This window comes from Geotrypetes seraphini, chromosome 5, assembly GCF_902459505.1.
Source record: "Geotrypetes seraphini chromosome 5, aGeoSer1.1, whole genome shotgun sequence".
Taxonomy (NCBI): domain Eukaryota; kingdom Metazoa; phylum Chordata; class Amphibia; order Gymnophiona; family Dermophiidae; genus Geotrypetes; species Geotrypetes seraphini.
Genome location: NC_047088.1, coordinates 86,867,700 through 86,881,473, shown reverse-complemented (window position 1 = coordinate 86,881,473; position 13,774 = coordinate 86,867,700). Strand labels below are relative to the sequence as shown.

The 13,774-nt window shown below is 47.2% G+C and overlaps 1 protein-coding gene across 3 annotated transcripts in view; it reads left to right on the top strand.

Moving 5' to 3' along the window:
• LOC117361380 overlaps positions 1–13,774 on the top strand; it is a 138,110-nt gene that overhangs the window by 90,480 nt on the left and 33,856 nt on the right. For all 3 annotated transcript variants that reach the window (XM_033946624.1, XM_033946622.1, XM_033946623.1), the window contains 2 exons: positions 8,718–8,831; positions 10,812–11,492. In XM_033946624.1, the coding sequence (XP_033802515.1) occupies positions 8,718–8,831; positions 10,812–11,492 (795 nt within the window). The remainder of the gene's footprint in view (positions 1–8,717; positions 8,832–10,811; positions 11,493–13,774) is intronic.

Here is a 13,774-nt window from a genome sequence, read left to right as displayed (position 1 = left end):
TGACTCGACCAAGGAGCGGGAGACCAGCCTGAGCGTAGCAAAAAGAGATACAAGCAGCTAACCAGTTGGACAAGGTGCGCTTGGAAACAGGATGGCCCAATCGATTAGGATCGAAGGACAAAAACAATTGAGGAACTCTCCGATGAGACTTAGTGCGTTGGAGATAAAAAGCCAACGCCCTCTTACAGTCAAGCGTGTGAAGCGCCACCTCGCCAGGATGAGAGTGGGGCTTCGGAAAAACACCGGAAGAACAATGGACTGATTAAGGTGGAAATCAGACACAACCTTAGGTAAAAATTTAGGATGGGTGCGAAGAACCACCTTGTCATGATGGAACACAGTAAAAGGTGGGTCCGCAACCAAAGCCTGCAACTCACTAACCCGCCTAGCGGAGGTGAGTGCAATCAGAAAGATCACCTTCCAAGTGAGAAACTTAAGATGAGATTTGGCAAGAGGCTCAAAAGGAGGCATCATCAGTTGAGCCAGAACCACATTAAGATCCCAAACCGCAGGAGTAGGTTTCAGGGGAGGATGAACATTCAAAAGACCTCTCATGAAACGAGTAACCAGAGGATGAAGAGAGAGAGGCCGACCCTCGAGATGCCGATGGAAAGCAGTAATAGCACTGAGATGCACCCGAATGGAAGTCGTCTTCAGGCCAGACTGGAACAAATGCAACAAATATTCCAGAACCGAAGACGCCGGAACCGAACACGGATCCAGATGTTGCGAGGAACACCATGATGAAAATCTGGTCCATTTCTGAGAATAACAAAGCCGAGTCGAAACCTTACGCGAGGCTTCCAAAATCTCCCTCACAGACTGAGAAACCGGAACCGAAGTCAAGGGGAAAGGAACCAAGCAGTCAGATGCAGAGACTGAAGATTGGGATGCAACAGCGAACCCCGACTCTGAGACAGCAGAGAGGGAAAAACAGGCAGTATTAGAGGCTCCCTGACACTGAGTTGAAGAAGCAGGGAGAACCAGTGCTGACGAGGCCAACGAGGCGCAATGAGAATCATAGTGGCCCCGGTCGATTTGAGATGAACCAACGTTCTCAAGATCAGAGGAAAAGGAGGGAACGCATAAAGGAACCTCCCTCCCCAGTCGAGAAGGAAGGCATCGGCCTCGAGACGGTCCCGGGAGTACATCCGAGAACAATAAAGGGGCAGTTTGTGAGTCTCCGGTGAGGCAAACAAATCCACTTGAGGAGTTCCCCAATGGTTGAAGACCTCGTGCAGAACTCGGGAGTTGAGCGACCACTCGTGCGGTTGGAGAAGACGACTGAGTTTGTCGGCCAGACAGTTCCTCTCTCCCTGAATGTAAACCGCCCGAAGGAAGATGTTCTGAGAGACCAAAGGCGTAGGGCCTCCCGGCACAGGGACCAAGAGCCCGTTCTCCCCTGTTTGTTCACATAGTACATTGCCACCTGATTGTCCATCCATACAAGGACTATCTGATCGTGGAGGAGGTGGCAGAACTCTCGAGCCGCCAGAAAAATGGCACAAAGCTCTAAAACATTGATGTGACAAAGACGGTCCTCTGCCGACCACAGGCCTTGAGTCCGCAGACCGTCCAGATGAGCACCCCACGCGTACTCCGAAGAGTCCATGGTCAGGACCTTGCGATGCGGAGGAACGAGAAAGAGCAAACCCCCGGAAAGATTGGAAGAGTTGGTCCACCAACGGAGCGAGCGTCTCAAGGAAGGAGTCACTGTTACAGGAAAGGAGACCGGGTCCCGATCCTGACGCCACTGGGAGGCCAAGGTCCACTGAGGAAGCCTCAGGTGCAAGCGGGCAACGGTGTAACATGAACCGTCGACGCCATGTAGCCGAGAAGAATCATCAGACGTTGCGCCGATACAGAGTGCTGCAGCGAAATCTGACGGCTCAGTCGAAGCAGAACCTCCAACTTCGGAGGAGGGAGGAACGCACGAAGGCGAACCGTGTCCAGCACGGCCCCGATAAACTGAAGGGATTGAGCAGGGCACAGTTGGGACTTGGGAAAGTTCACTTCGAACCCCAGACGTTGAAGGGTCGCTGAGATAACCTCCTCCCTGGAAGATGCCTTGATCAGCCAATCGTCCAGGTAGGGAAATACCTGCAGCCCCCGAGATCTCAGGGCTGCCGCGACTACCACCATACACTTCGTGAAGACTCGAGGGGACGAAGCCAAGCCAAAGGGGAGGACCCGATATTGAAGGTGCAACTCCCCCACCTGGAACCGTAGAAACTTGCGGAAGGCGGGATGCACCGGAACATGAGTATAAGCTTCCTTCAGGTCCAGGGAGAACATCCAGTCCCCTTCTTCCAACAGAGGGTACAGGACCGGAAGCGATAACATACGGAACTTCTCCCGGACAAGGAACTTGTTGAGCCTCCGGAGGACCAAAATGGGGTGTAAGTCCCCGGTCTTCTTTGGGATCAAAAAGTAACGGGAATAAAACCCCTGTCCCCGTTGTACGGGGGGTACCGGCTCCACCGCCCGAAGGCTCAACAAGGCCCTGGCTTCCGAGAGGAGAAGAGGAAGTTGGGCTCGGTTAGAAAGAGACGCGCCGGGTGGATTGTCCGGCGGCGTAGTCATGAAGTTTAGTGAGTAACCCTCCGAGATGACACGGAGTACCCAAGCGTCCGAAGTGATCAGAGTCCAGGCCGAATAAAAGGTCCTTAACCGGCCCCCGATGGGAAGCGGGTTCGGTGACAGCGCGGAGGGGGCCCGCCCCCATCCGCTCAGCGCGTCAAAAAGACGGCGCCGGCATGGACGCCCCGGGCGCCTGAGGCTTCTGGTGTGACGCCCTGGCCTGCTGCGGGGGACGCCGGGGAGGATGCCTAGAGAATGCCGGCGTAGACTTCTGCCGGTAGCGCCACGGCGGAGGTCTGTACGGCTTCGGATTCGCCACCCTGGGTTTGGGATGGACCAAGGAGGCGATAGAGCGCTCATGCTCGGCTAGGCGTTTAGTAGCCGCCTCCAGGGACTCATCAAAAAGTTCCGAGCCCACACACGGCAAATTGGCCAGGCGCTCCTGCAAATTCGGGTCCATATCCACCGTGCGCAGCCATGCTAAACGGCGCATAGCCACCGCAAAGGCAGAGACCCGGGATGACAACTCAAAGGCGTCATAGATGGCATGAAAAAGATACAGGCGCAGCTGGGACAAGGTGTTCATGAACTTGCCAAAGTCACTCTTATGCGAATCCGGCATGACCCTGTGATAACCATCTGCCGCAGATAGGAAGAGAAGGTGAAAGCATAGTTAAGCACAAGGTTAGCCATCATCGAATTGTGGTAGAGGCGGCGCCCAAACTTATCCAGGGTCCGCCCCTCCCGCCCGGGCGGGACCGCTGCGGTGACTCGAGAAGGCTGAGATTTCTTCAAAGCCGACTCCACCAGCAAAGACTGGTGGGACAACTGCGCCTTCTCGAAGCCCTTACAGGGGACCGTGCGGTACTTCGACTCCATTTTCGAGGGGACCGCCGTGACAGCATAAGGGGAGTCCAAGTTCCGCAAAAATGTCTGATGAAGGATCTTGTTCAAGGGCAGACGCGGAGACTCCCGTGGGGGAGATGGCAAATCCTGTTCCTCCAGAAACTCCTTCGAATATTGGGACCCTGACAAAAGGTCGAGGTCCAAGGCCTTCCCCATATCAATAACAAACCTCGAGAATGAAGAGGGCCTCGAGGGAGGGGAAGGAGATCGAGAGGCCCGAGCCACCAAGAAAGACGGGGAAGCCTCGCGGGAGTACCTGGGTTCCCAGCCGGTGCCAGACTCCGAGCCCCAGGAAGCCACACCAAAAGACTTCGTCGGGGTCGGGGATCTCTGATGCCCCGAAGAACCCCTCGGAGAAGTCCCCGGGGTATGAGGCACCGAGGCGAGCTCCAACCTCCTCGGGGAGGAGTCCCTCGATCCCTTCCCCGCAGAGGAACGCAAAAGCCTCGGATTATCCAGGCGGAGCTCCGAGACCCTCAGAGTCTCCGCTCCCCGGGTCGGCGAGGAGCGACCGCGGCGCCGGGGCGACCCTCAATGGCGCTTGGGCTTTCGGGCCCGGCACTTCGCCCGAGGCCGACCCGAGAGGGAGGATCCGCGGGAGGACCTTGACGAGGAAGAGGAAATCCGGCGAACCCGGCGCACTTTGTCCCGAGGCCGCACACTCCGCTCAGGCTGGTCGACTACCGAGGTCGAGGGCAAGGTCGGGGTCGAGGCCGGGACCACCACTGGTACTGAGGTCGGGGCCGAGGCCGAGGCTGAAGCCGGCTGCAGGTGTGCCAAGGCGCAGGACAGCTCCGAGGCGATAAGCGCTCGGAGCATGTCCTGAAATACGGGAACGGTCATCATGGACGGCATGTTCGTGGCCGGCGGGTGCTCCCTCGAGGGCGGCCTCAGTATCGAGTATTCCCGCGGGGCACCCGACTTCGACGCCCGGGGCGGGGCCGAGGACGACCCACCCGCCCCCGTCGAGGATGGCTTCTTCGAAGACCCTGGAGTAGAGGAAGGAAGCGGGGACTTACCCAGAGTCGGCTTCGAGGACGCAGGCTTCGACCAGGAAGGCATCTGCGGCGAGGTCGAGGGCGTCGAGGTCAAGGCCGAAGCTGAGGCCGACGTCGAGGCCTTCCCCGCCGCGGGGTCCACACTGAAGAGCTCCGCCATGCGGGCGCGTCGGCGGCGGAGAGCTCTAGGTTGGAACGTTAGAAAGTAAGCGATCGCACCAGGTGCACTTTTTAAAGCCCGTCAAGGGACGGGACATGAACACAAAAAACGGCCGGGAACGAACGAGGTCCCGCGGCTGCGGCTCCCGGGAGCCCCCGGAGCCGAACGAAAACTTTTTTTTTTTTTTTTTTTACGGATTTCAAACACGCGACGAAAGAAAATAAGAAACAAAGCACAGCGACCGAGAAAAATAACCCAGCCGCGGTGGCAGAAGGCAAAAAGGTACGGAGCACAAAATCAACAGAGCTTTCTGGCTCCGCGGAAGAAACAGAACTGAGGACCACGAGGTGGGGATGCGCCCTCTAGTGGGCAAGAAGGCATGCACATGCGTGGTGCAGCCTAGCAAGCTTGAAACTTCAATCAAGTTTGCTTGAAAAGCTGTCCGCGCTGGGGCTCCGTAGATGACGTCACCCACATGTGAGAATATGCTGCCTGCTTGTCCTGGGATAACATTCTTTATTCATGATTGCTTAACCAAATCTTAGATAATTTGTAATTTTTTCAACATAGAGATCGCACATAATGTGGAAATTGAAGATAAGCAAAATAATCATGGGCTAATATCCCCTCTCTTTGCTGGAACTTCAGCCAAGGTTACAAGGAACCATCGGTCTGTAGCACATGAGACAGCAAAGTCAAACCCAGTTGGGCCCCATCTTCCAAAACAGGAGTTCTCCCGACCTGGTAAAAAGTGAAGATTCCCCTGTAGGGGTAACTGATCAGAAGTGTCTGAGGTCCCGCCAAGCAACTGAACCAAGACTTCAAGTATCTCGTAAAGAACCCAACAACACACTGGAGTGTAGATTAAAGTTGTTTCATGTTAACTGCATTGAACTACCAGGTGTATAGCAGTATATAAATAAAATTTTATGTTATGTTATCTTGGATTTTGTATTGGAATGATCTTGTATAACCTTTATTAGTATTGATGCAATAATGATGAAAGAGACAAGACATGCATTTTTACATATGTTTACTGTACATAATTGTGTCTTTGTTGCACATAGAGGGGTATTTTCAAAATAAACATCTAAGTTCAAATTGGATGTTTCAAGCAAAACAACCAAGTCGCAAGCACAAAAAAAAGCCATTTCCTAAACCTGAACTGTCAGATGTCCAATTTTTTATATATATATATATATTTTTTTTTTTTAATTTTATTTAAATCATCTACTTAGACATCTAGGTCACTGGAATATCTAGACCTCCAGAACATCCAAAGTTATATCCCATTTTTGACCAAAAAATCATCCAAGTTGGAAACACTCAAATGAACTGCATTTAGACATGGGAGGAGTCAACATTAGGATGGACTGGCCCCATAGACATGCCAACAGAGCAGTTGAGCACCTTAGAGGGCACTGCTGTGCACTTCACATAGAGGGTGCCACATATACATCTCACCATAACCCCCAGAAAACCCACTGTACCCACCTGGCTACCACCCCAATAGCCCTTATGGCTACAGGTAGTACCTATATAGCAGTAGAGTAGGTTTTGGTGGTCTCAAACTTTCCACCATAAATGTGGGTAGTGTAGCTTATGGGTCTGGATCCTCCTCTCTCTGGTTCACTAGCCTACTCAAGACACCTGTGTGATGCTCTAGTAGGCTTCCCCATGGGAGATGTTGCCATTACGCAGACAGGTATGGACTTTTAAATTCATATGTTTGTGGAGTGGGAGGGGGGTATGAGACCATTGGAGGAGTGTGGAGGGGGTCAGTAGTTAATCCGTCCAATGTTCATCTGGTCAGTTTGGGCACCTTTTTGGCACTTAGATGCTTCTAAAACAGATCTAGCCTGCAACATCTAATTTACGTCCAGGACATCCTGCAAAACATTTGATTATAGCTGTAGGGACCACTCATAGCCTGCCCATATCATGCCTCCCAACATGTCCCATTTCTCTCTGGACACTCAACAGGTGAAACGTCGCGCTAGATGTCTAGGAAATGAGTTTTGATTATCGGCACATGGACATTTTGATGAGAAAAACATCCAAGTGCCGACTTAGGCACTTTTTGGAATGTTTTGTTTATGAGTCCCATAGTGTCTTGTGGTTGCATAAGTGATTTGCCCAAGATCACGATATGTAGCTCAGTGTAGCAGCTATGAGTAGAGTGCTCTGGAGAAGACTATAAGTCCATATTCCTGGAAAAACATAGACTGAGTTTGGGCCACAGCCCTTTGAGGATTATTTCACTCCTTAGGGTCTGAATTCCCACACCAGTGAATCCAGAACTCCTTAGTGGGTCTAAGAGCAAGAATTACTGACGGTACATTCTTTCTCTCTTCTTAACAGGGAGGCAGCCTTTTCCGCGGTCTGCCCCCCCCCTTGGTCTGATTTGGGATTTAAATCAGTTAGGGAGTCTAATGTGCTCACATTTTCCCCACCCCTTTCCCTTCAGTTGTTTTCAGTATGTCTGGACAAAGGGATTCATGAACATTAGGTAAGTTATGGCAGTTGGAAGCAAGAAGCAAGCAAGCATCATGTGGAATGGGTACAATTTGGGGAGGTTGAGCACCCAGCCAAAAACAAAGATGGAGATATTCCCCAGTTTGAGCTATGACCTGTGCAGTGAATGTGGAATAAAGCCCAGTTAACACTCCTATTTTGGTGGAATTAGTAGATTTTTTTGCTGCCACTTCACACCAAAAATATATGTCAAACATGCCAGGCTCTTTACTTTTGTCTTGATAGAAAATTGAGAGATTCTGTGGGATTTACAATTTAACTTCAGACACAGCAGAGTCTGAGCAGCTCCAGTTTTCTACTGAATTCATATTTTAACAAGTGATCTCATAGACATGTCAGAGCTCTTCACCTTTTCTTAAATACGAGGGACTTTCAATTATTTATCTACCTGAATATGAAAGAAAGTAGCAAGAGTGTTGAAACAAGTTTGTGCATGTTATGACATGTCTCAAAGTTACTCATGCACAGTTGCAGCTCAGTTGCAACTAAGTTACTCATGCACAGTTGCAGCTAAGAGACAGAATATCAGGAGAATCCTTGTGCAAATCAAATAAGAAACTGCTAGATTTAGAGCACCATTCGGTGATAAAATTCCAAGCCTCAGGATTCTTCCAACTATGGCTGTCCAAGCTGTGTCAAATAATTAAATCACTGACCACTGATAGCACCAAAGTAGAAATATTTATTATACCAGTGCTGGGAGACAGGAATTCAAAATGCAGATTTTCTGTCTGGAATACAAAGCTTTGTGCTACGTCTTTTGAAGTGTTACAATATCAATATTTTAATCAACACTACTCAGGATAATGCTTATATGGTTTAATCATGCATGCATGCATAATTAGTAATATTACACTTACCGGTAATTACCTCACCTATTGTCTCTTGCTAATGAAGGTTGATTCTTAAGTCTGCCTATCTTGGGCAGAAGAAACATAAAATGTTACATTCCAAACATGCACAGTTTGCAGAAATCAATCAGGAGGTAAAAAGTCTTCACACACTTTCACAAATGTTCTTTGCATCATCTGGCTTTTGCAGTATCTGTCCAAAGAATTGTATTTTCCCATAGAATTATTATGGTTTCTTTTCTATTTAAATTGCCTTGAACTAAATGATATTAGGGCGATTCAGAAATCTTGGATTAGATAGTAAATCACTAAAATCTGCCAACCCGTGCTCACCCTTTTCACTAACTGGTACTTCGCTCATTAGGTACTTCACAATTTCAGAAAACAGATGTTTAAAAATCTCTTTCAGTGTCCCTTCACATGTTCTATTAGTTGTTCACTTTCTCTGAGCATCCACTGATTGACATTGTCAGAGACTAGATACTGGACTAAACAGTCTTATTGGTTCACGTGTTTTGATAATTCTTATAAAGGGTGGAAAGGGGTATAAGAATTTGAGTTTAGTAGCTAGATGATCCATTTTGGAAGCAACTCCATCATTTCATGATTATACATTTGACTTCAATTTCCTGCATGTCATTTTTAAACTTAAAAAAAAAAAAAATCTTTCTATTTGTCCTAATATAGATAATGAAAACATCATGTCTAATTGTTTGGTAAGGATTAAAGAAGAGGAAGATCCATTTTTCATAGGATACCCTGACTCCGAGAAGAGAAGAAATTTTAACAGCTCAACAATAAGTGAGTACAAAACTGTTAAAAGAACTCTCAATCCTTCTACAGAGTTACTGCTCTTTCAGGACAACAGTTGAAAAATAACAGTACTGTTTAATTAAAAATATTCATAGATAAAAATTCCAGCATGTGACAGGATGAATAGCAATTAGGCTAGAGGGTTGCAGGTTCAAATCCTGATATCCCTAGCTAAAAAGATCTGCTGTAGCATCGCAAAGTTTTATCACACAGTTGGTAGACAAATCTCCTTACTGATGATGCCATTAGATGTTAAGGATCAAAGTTTTATTCCAGGCATGGCTCTGACATAGTGTTGATCAACTGTGGCATTTGCAGGTCTCCAAAAGCTATGGTTGGGAGCTTCTTAACAAGGAATGCCCATCCTTTGGCTAGCTTATAATACCATCCTTGGAGGTGCAGAGTTGGCCAGCCCAACTCTGAGATGTTTTAAAAAGTCTTTATAGAAGGCACAACTAAGAAACAAGAAGCAAAGTTTCTTGGTGAAAACAGGAGTGGGTTTCAGAATATCCTGGACCACTTTGTTATAGTTGTAACTAGACATCTCAGAACCAAGTGTACTAATTAGAGAATGACACGGGGACAAATTTTTCCCCGTCCCTGCGGGAGCTCATTTTCCCATCTCGTCCCCACAAGTTCTTTTCCTGTCCCTGCCCAGTTCCTGCAAGCTCTGTCCTCATCTGCACAAGCCTCAATCACTTTAAAATCATAAGTGTTTGAGGCTTGTGCGGTTAAGGCAGAGCTTACAGGAATGGGGCAGGGACTGGAACCGCAACAAAACTCGTGGGGACAGGATGGGGAAATTGAGTTCCTATGGGGACAGGGACAAATTTGTCCCCGTGTCATTCTCTAGTACTATATCAGAAAGTTCTGTGTCAGGAGAGAATTATTTTCCATGGAATCTGACAGAACCAACAGGGAAGGGAGCAGACAACTGTCAGGTAGAATATACGTCACAGAAAGATGTCCCTAGTCTTACTGCATTCTCATTACTATAATTTTGTGTGATTACACACTCAGAGTTAGGAGTAAGTAGATTTTCCTGTGTTTATAATGGACATTAGAATAAAAGGTGAAAGCATTTGAAAATGGACTGTTGTTCAGGCCGTACATCATAAAACACCTGGGGTGTTTTATGATGAAACTAATCAAACTGCTTAATAAACTGACATGCATTTCTGCTTCCACTGTTCTTACTTCAGCATTGTAGGGGGGTATAAGTGTTCTAGATCATGCTATTGTAGGCAGCAAGTCATAATTTGTTAACAAAATTAGCCAGATATATAGTGTTTACTAATGACAAATTCTCAGGTACTTCAGCATGTATTATGGGATGTTTCTCTTTATTATAAAAATGTGGTTCCTAAAAACTAGGGTTGAAAGAGTCTTGTGTTTAGTATTACACTATATTAATATTGAATGCAGCATGAAAAGGCCTTTCACTGTTGTACAGAACAGTGCAATTTCACTTAACACTGTATCCAGTTTACTGTGAAGCTGGCATTACATCACTAATGCATCTGCGCTACATTACACATGGACTACTCTTAGCAGAGTGACATGATGCAGTCATTTTACATTGCTTATAATGCTCACAGATAACCATAGTACACCATATAGGAGGCTGGAGGTTAAACTTTGACCTTGCCATGCCTATATGCAATTTGTATTTAGCAGCTTTGTATGTTCCCCATTTTTTGGACAGTTCAGACATATTTCATGTGTTTGATCTCCTGTTTGAAATCCATTATCTTCACTCTTGATTTTATGCACCAGTTGCATGGATAAATCAAGTTCAGTGAATCAGTTTGCATTTCAGTAGAAATTTGTAGAAATTTTGCACAATAGAGAAAGCATGTTCCTACTTGTGCTGCTAACCCCATGATATGTGCTCAAGCTAGAACATAAATGCTTGTCCTTTATACAGCATGTACAACTGATAATCATTCAACACAGTCCTTGTTTAAGCCTCCCTTAGGGGCACTCCGTTCAGAACCAGCAATGGCAACACCATGGCTATCCATCAAAAGAAGGTCCGGCGCATATCCTCTCCTCTGAGGCACCGAAGTAGACACCGGAGCCAATTTTCTTCTATAGAACCACGGTCTCTTGCTCCAATACCTTCTAAAGAATCAATTAGCTTGGACTCTCGCTCCAGGTCCCTTATCAACAGTCAAGAACTTATAGTCCCATCTGGTCTCCGGTCACGTATTTCTGCCACTCAGGACAGCCGGGACACAGGACCTCCCTTAGGCCAGGCCAAGCGCAGCCGCAGATTCAGGAAGCCCAATTTTACCATGACAGAACTGGAGATCTTGGTGCAAGAGGTTCTCTGCCAGCATGAACACCTATATGGCAGTCAGTCTCGCCAAACCACCCCAGATCGCAGGAAACAACTGTGGCTCCATATTCAGCAGGCTGTCAACAAGGAAGGTGTGGCACTACGGGAGATTGAGGATGTCAAACACAAGTGGAGGGACCTCAGGATGCAGACTAGCAAGAAGATGGCCGAGGCCAGGAAAAATGTGTCTGGCAGTGGTGACATGTCACCTGTTGAACAGCATCTCACCCCATTGGAGCAGAAGATAGCTACAGTCATCCCACAGATCTCTGTGCAGGGTGTTCGGCATGGAGGCGCTTCCCGTCCAGGTAGGAAAAGTCAGTTCTGCTCATATAGCCATAAGTATTATATTATAGGGGTTATTCTCTGACAGAGGGGTGCTATCCTCTCGTTAGCAAGGAATCCTACACCACATGTATTGTTATATTGTATCCTATGGTATTATCCTTGAATAATTCATCTCACCATAAAGTTTCAGGGACTTGATTTTTGAAATGCAGAATTTTCTTTGTTTAATCTGCTGCATGGTTGTGCTACCAGCCTGTCCTTTCCTTCCTGTTCTTGTGCATAGTATTTGCTCTGACCTATTGATTTTGGGGTGTTTTTTTTGGTCCTGTTAATAAATCTATGATGGAGTACCTAGGCAATCACCAGTACTCGGGAAATGGGATTTCCTAAGCTTCAGTGTATCACATCTTAGAGAATTTTCTAGAATACCACTAAGGTAAAGTAGTTACTCTTTCTCCCATGTACCAGGGAGCTCTGCAGTACTCATTTTTTTCCAGTGAAAACTGACACACACTTTCCTTTAATATAGGTAGAGATGTCTTTTGTGGCACTTGATACATTTCAAATACAATACAAACCTCATTTAACCATCCTCAAGCCTGTCTGAAATGCCATAAAGTGTTTTCGAAAAACCTTTTGTTCTTTGGTGGTGATGTTCATCTAGTAAATAGTATCTCAACCTTAACAGACTGGTGACAATCAAAGGAAATGCATTTCAAACTCATTTGTGGGAAAGGTCATGGAAACAGTATTGTAATTGTAAATATAAATAGTGTTGGCCAAGGGAATAAGAGCACTTACCACTTTTAGATTTGATTTAGTAAGACTGAATACTTATGGCAGCTTTATAAAAGGGGATTTGAAGCATGGGCACCCGCTCTGTGGGTGCTAGAGCACCCCCCAGTAATCTTTTCAGCATTTCCCAGATATCAGAGCTGAAATCTTCCGGCTGTGTAGCTGCAGGGAAAAGCAGGAAGTAAGGCTGACTCTGAAGCTATTGCTCCTGCTTCCTCCTACAGCCTATTGGTCAGATATTCCTCAACCAGCCAATAAGCTGCAAAGGAGGCAGAACCAGTAGCTTAGGAGACATCATTGGTTAGACACTCCTTAGCCATTCAATAGGCTGAATGGTAAAACAGGATGGAAGGTTGGTGTCTCCTAAGCTACTGGTTTTTCTTCCACCTGCAGCTATTGGCTGGCTAAGGAATGTCTGAGCAATGGGAGAAGAGTGCAGCAGTGCAGGTCAGACAGGCTTCCTGTCTTTGGTATACAATAGAGAAGGGGGGAAGAGCTGAAGGAAGCCCTGGATAGGTTGCCTTATGGTTCAGAAAAAGGAGGATGGATTGAGACATCCAGGATTTATTTCCATTGTGGCAGTAAAACCCGGATATCTCAATCCATCCTTCTTTTTCTGGAGCCATATAGTAATCCTAGCATTGGATAAAGAATAAGGAGTTTATAGAGAAGCAAGGAAAGGAAAGAGTAGATATAGACATGAATAGGTTGTGAGAGGAAAAGAGATATGGACTGTGAAAGGGAGAACAGCTGAAGTGAATGCAAGCTGGATGGGGGCGGGGCTGTGATACAAAGCTAAGTGAGTGAAAGATAAGCTGAAAGGGTTACCAGATTTCCGGGAAAACCCAGACATGTACTCTTTTTAGAGCAGTGGTTCCCAACCCTGTCCTGGAGGAACACCAGGCCAATTGGGTTTTCAGGCTAGCCCTAATGAATATGCATGAAGCAAATTTGCATGCCTATCACTTCCATCATATGCAAATTTCTCTCATGCATATTCATTAGGGCTAGCCTGAAAACCCGATTGGCCTGGTGTTCCTCCAGGACAGGGTTGGGAATCACTGTTTTAGAGGACTGTCCAGGTGCCTGGACGGACTTTCTAAAACCTGGTACTTTGGGTTTTGGAAAGTCCAAAGCTTCAGCCACGTCTGGAGGGCCTCTGAGCATGCATGGATGATGTCGCATGCAACAGACACGGCCTGGTGGTTGGGAAAGAAGACATGAGGCTTTGTGGGGGTGGTGGGGGGGCTGGAGGAGGACCAGGGCAGGGTTGGAGGTGGAACAAGGCAGGGCTGGGGACAGAATGGGGCAGGACCATACATCCAGAATTTTACAGCACTAAATATGGTAACCCTATAAGCTGAAGATGAAATAGAAAAGAGGGCAGGGAGAGAAACTGGTGGGGTTCAAGGTAGGCTGAGAAAAGGGTTCTGAGAAGATTAAGTTGGATGGAAGAAGGACTATGGGGTGAAGAGAGGGATGGAAGTGGCAGGAGTGCGAGACTAGG